The following is a 4,402-nucleotide window of genomic DNA, read 5'->3' as shown; positions in this document are numbered from 1 at the left end:
CACACCAACTGTGTGCAATTCTTTGAAAATTGAAATTTAAGGGTATTTTGATAAAAATCAATTTTTTTAAGGGCATTTTCCAAACAACATTCAATTCTCAAAGTGTAGTTATTGCATTTTAACGTGGGCACACGTTAACAAAATCCATATAAAGGTTTCAAGCATGGAAAGTAGCTTATAAGAAAGTTATAAAAAAAAACCTTTAAAAAGTCATTATTAATTAATTTTATATAACTATAAATATTTTAAGCCTCCAAAGTTTCTTGTAAGAAAGTTAAAAAAAATAGCAAACAGAGATTGAAAAGCCTTAGTGCGTTATATTAGTAGCTAACTCTAAAGATGGATAAAAAAAAATAAGAGTCATGATAATCTGATGCCCCCCCTTTGACATCCACCCCCATCACAGAATCGTAGATCATTTACCTTGAGATACACAAGAAAAAGATTTATGATTCTGCGTATCCCAAGGCAAATGATCTATGATTCTGTGATAAGGGTGCAGAGGGCATCAGAAAATTATTATTCTAAGAATAATTTAGTGAAAAATTTGGAAATAGATAATATTTTTGTCCAATTATGTAATGCCATATGATTTTGAAAATTTTACGATACTTGATAAATTTATTTATCTGTGTAAATACCTTCAAAGTGTATTTATATTTATTCCCATTTGATTAGTCATGAAAAACAAAAAGAGAATTAATAAAGGTAAATTCAATACAAAATTTATTTACATAGAAGTATGTAAATATTTCCTATCCATATCCTGATCAAAACCAAAAATAAAAGATTGGATACCTCAGTGTAATGCACTTCTCAACAAGTTTTTGCTGTAATTGCTTCAATTCACTTTGAAGCACCTATAAAAATAACTCAAAGCGATAATGAAATCCATTCTATATGTTAAATAATAAAAATAATATAATACAACCATGTCAAGGGATGCATACCTCCATTCTTTCTTTCCTACAGAGATCAAACATGAAGCCAACATAAGAATTTAGTTTTATTCATAGTATTTCATCGAAACGGTAGAGAGATGGGGTAAGATATATCACCAGTCAGGTTTTCAGAAGATTTATCAAAACAGTTTTTTAACCGTTTTGGTAATCAACTTATTTTTTTGAAATATAAGTTCTCTATAGTTTCCTTTTTCAATATCTTTTTATATATGCTAATCTTATACATGGAAACATATAAATAGCAATATTTGTAGTAGAAAAAAAGTGGAAGAGATCATCCAAAAGGCGTTGGGAGAGTTGAGTGTAGCTCTAAAAGTCTCCACAAAGGCATGAGACGACATGGATCTACAGAAATTTGACATCAGAGAACTCCCAAGAGTGAAGATCGATCAAGAACTTTCCCTATGGCATCGAGAAAGTAAAGATCAATCCAAAAGAGGAGAAAAAAGTACATAGTGCCATTTGGAAGATTAATCCAAAACTTTCTGATTTATGTGAGAAATTTACTTTTATATATTGTAGGTATTTTGGTTATTATGAACAAAACCTTGGTCATTTGTTAAACTCTTATAACATGGGTATAGAAGATTTTTAATATACAAAGGGGAATTATATAACCGGAAGATATAATTTGTTCATAAAACAAGTTTTTATCAAAATGGATAAAAACCCATTTTGAATTTTAGATACATATTTTGAGAACTTGACTAGTGTGATAATTTACCCGTCTTTCTCTAACGTTTTGGTTAATTTATTTTTATTTAGTGTACATTTGGAATCAATTTGATGATACATAAAGGATAAGAATTCTACCCATTGTCAGAAAACTTTCTTGGATCAACTTCATGATCGAAATGTTTGTAAGACTTTTGCAATGTCTGCCATATCAACAGATAGAAAAGAATAAATTATGACAGAAAACAACAATTTCTATCTAATTCGATCTATTAATTGTTTTAAAAAAATAAGTGCTAGCACTTACCCGAACAGTCGCACATTTACTGTACACAAGAACGAAGAAAAAGGTTTCAGCTTAAAAAAAACCATCCATTTCAATGGTAAGTTTATAATTGAATAAATTAAATTGATTTCTTCAGGAAATATTAACTACACACCTATATGATCTTTCTTGTAGTGTCATGTTGGACATCTTCCCAACTATGGAAGCTAAATCACTGAACCAAAAAATGTATGAAGTGTAAACTAAACGTTGTAACCAAGCAAGCAATCTAAACAAGAAAAAAATAAGACTAATCAAACAAGTTTTTGACAATTTATAGATTTTTTGAATATGTTTTACGAAAAAACAACAATGCCTCATCCAATTGGAGTCCGGCCCAAGTCTTGTCTCTCCTTTTATTTAATTAGTCCAAAGCTAAGGTGCTGTTTGTTAAACTGAAAAAAAAAGTGTTGAATAGCATTAAGTGCTTAAACTTATAAGCGCTGAATTTAAGTGCTGAAAAGTTGTTTGTTTAGATGTTGAATCATGTTTGTTGCACATTACTTAAGCTGGTAAATTGTCTTTGTTACCTTTACAATCATATTATATATTGTTTGCATGTTTCAAATGCCTATTTCTTATCAAACACAATCAAATATATTATTTCTTATAAAATTAAAATATAATTTATTTTTAAGTAATAAATAATACTCAAATCTTCAATTTATAAATAATAATTTCTATTTATAAAAGCCCACAAATTTCAAATTAAAAATAATAATGTCATACAAGTCACCAAAATTTGAAATCAACATTAAAAGAACTTAATTTTGGATGAATAATTTTCAATGGAAATGAAGGATGTGTAATTATAAAAGCACGATACGAATTAATAAGGGCAACCCACACCATAGACAATTTTTTTTGTTTCATATGGGTTAAAGTTTTTGGAATGAGCACATTTTTAGTGAGGATGGTCTAGAGATCATCCTCACAGAAAATCAGTCCATTTTGAAACTTCTAACCCGTCAAAAATAGTTTTTTTTTTTTTTTTTTAAGGATGATTTACGGTTCTTGAACTTGTTTTGATAGGGTTAGAAGTTTCAGGATGGGTTGATTTTTGGTGAGGATGATCTCCTCATTGTAGATATCATCATCATCAAAAATCAACTTATTCCAAAACTTTTAACCCATATAAGACAAAATAATTTAGCCATGGTGTGGATTTATTAATTTATGAGTGCTTATATATTAATGAGGAGATCATCCTCACCAAAAATCAAGTCAATTCAAAATTTTTAACCCATATAAGACAAAATAATTTAGTCATGGTGTGGGTTTATTAATTTGTGGGGTGCTTATATACTTATCCATGGGATATAAGAGGTAATATCATTTTAAGTATAAGGGCATATTTGTCCGTGCTCAAAAAAATGAAGGGCATACTTGTCCGTGTTGAAAAAAGTGAAATGCTAATTACTTCAGCACTTTTTTTTAACATCAAAATAGTGGTGAATTTTTTTCACTTATTTTCAACAATAAGCGTTGAAAATATAGAGTAAACAAACACGTTATTTTGACAAAAAGTGTTGAATTTATATTTTTATAGCAATAAGTGTTGATAAATAGCATAAACAAACACTGCTTAAGTCTTATATTATTGAGAGTATGTTCATACTTGTTATGGTTTGTGGACCCTTATGTTAGTGGTCAGGATGGATTATGGTTCATCATTTAACATAGTACACATCAAGGGCATTTTTGTAATTTTATTAATATTATGTAAAATTCTAATTATATTTTCCTAGGGTTAGGATATATATTTCTTTTTTTTCATGAAAGGGTCAATCTGTAATTGCGAGTTATCCCTTTGTAATGGAATTGGTGTGATTCGTGAACATACCTCAATCTTAAGGGAACCATGTAAATCTTTGTGTGATTTTATCTTATTTTTTTCTTCAAATTCTTCGTTGCTTTTGTTTTTCTTAAAAATGTCTGCTCTCAATTTTTTTTTTTTTACTTCAATTTGAATATTTCTTCTAACTTGGATTGTGATGGGTCTTCGTTGAATATTCTCAATTTTTGACCCTTCAACTATCTCTAATGACTTTATCTTAGTTTATCGTTTATAAATCTTAAATTTTTTCAAATATGTTTGTTTTTAATTTTATCTCTTCTAATCTTTCGACTTATTAATCTCAACATCCACATCTCTTCGTCACTCAATTTATTAACTAATTCATTTAAACAAAAAAAAGAGAGGAAGAAATTATAATTTAAAAAAAAAGGAGAAAAATAAGGATAGTCACCTCTTTTTGCCGACACATAGAGAAGGTTTACCAGTTGATGAGAAAGTTAAGACAGCAAGTTCGACATCGCATAGTGTAGCGAGTTCACTCGCCTTCTTCATTAGACCTGCCTTTCTCTTAGCGTAAGTTATCTGCCTGCGAATAGGAGTATCTAACCTCTCTATTCTTACTTTGACCTTGACTCCCCCCAT

The 4,402-nt window shown here is 29.1% G+C and overlaps 1 protein-coding gene across 1 annotated transcript in view; it reads right to left on the bottom strand.

Moving 5' to 3' along the window:
* The window catches only part of LOC147388435 (agamous-like MADS-box protein AGL30), a 6,229-nt gene extending 1,827 nt beyond the window's left edge, over nt 1–4,402 (bottom strand). Inside the window, exons 1-6 of the mRNA XM_086418237.1 lie at nt 4,212–4,402; nt 2,078–2,137; nt 1,945–1,963; nt 1,776–1,840; nt 951–966; nt 799–860 (exon numbers count right to left, since the gene is read on the bottom strand). Of these exons, the coding sequence (XP_086274363.1) occupies nt 799–860; nt 951–966; nt 1,776–1,840; nt 1,945–1,963; nt 2,078–2,137; nt 4,212–4,402 (413 nt within the window). The remainder of the gene's footprint in view (nt 1–798; nt 861–950; nt 967–1,775; nt 1,841–1,944; nt 1,964–2,077; nt 2,138–4,211) is intronic.

The sequence above is a fragment of the Akebia trifoliata genome, chromosome 12 (genome assembly GCF_017979445.1).
Source record: "Akebia trifoliata isolate Shusen 1 chromosome 12, ASM1797944v1, whole genome shotgun sequence".
NCBI classification, from domain to species: domain Eukaryota; kingdom Viridiplantae; phylum Streptophyta; class Magnoliopsida; order Ranunculales; family Lardizabalaceae; genus Akebia; species Akebia trifoliata.
Note: the sequence above shows the minus strand (reverse complement) of the source record. Positions and strands in the feature narration are given on the sequence as shown.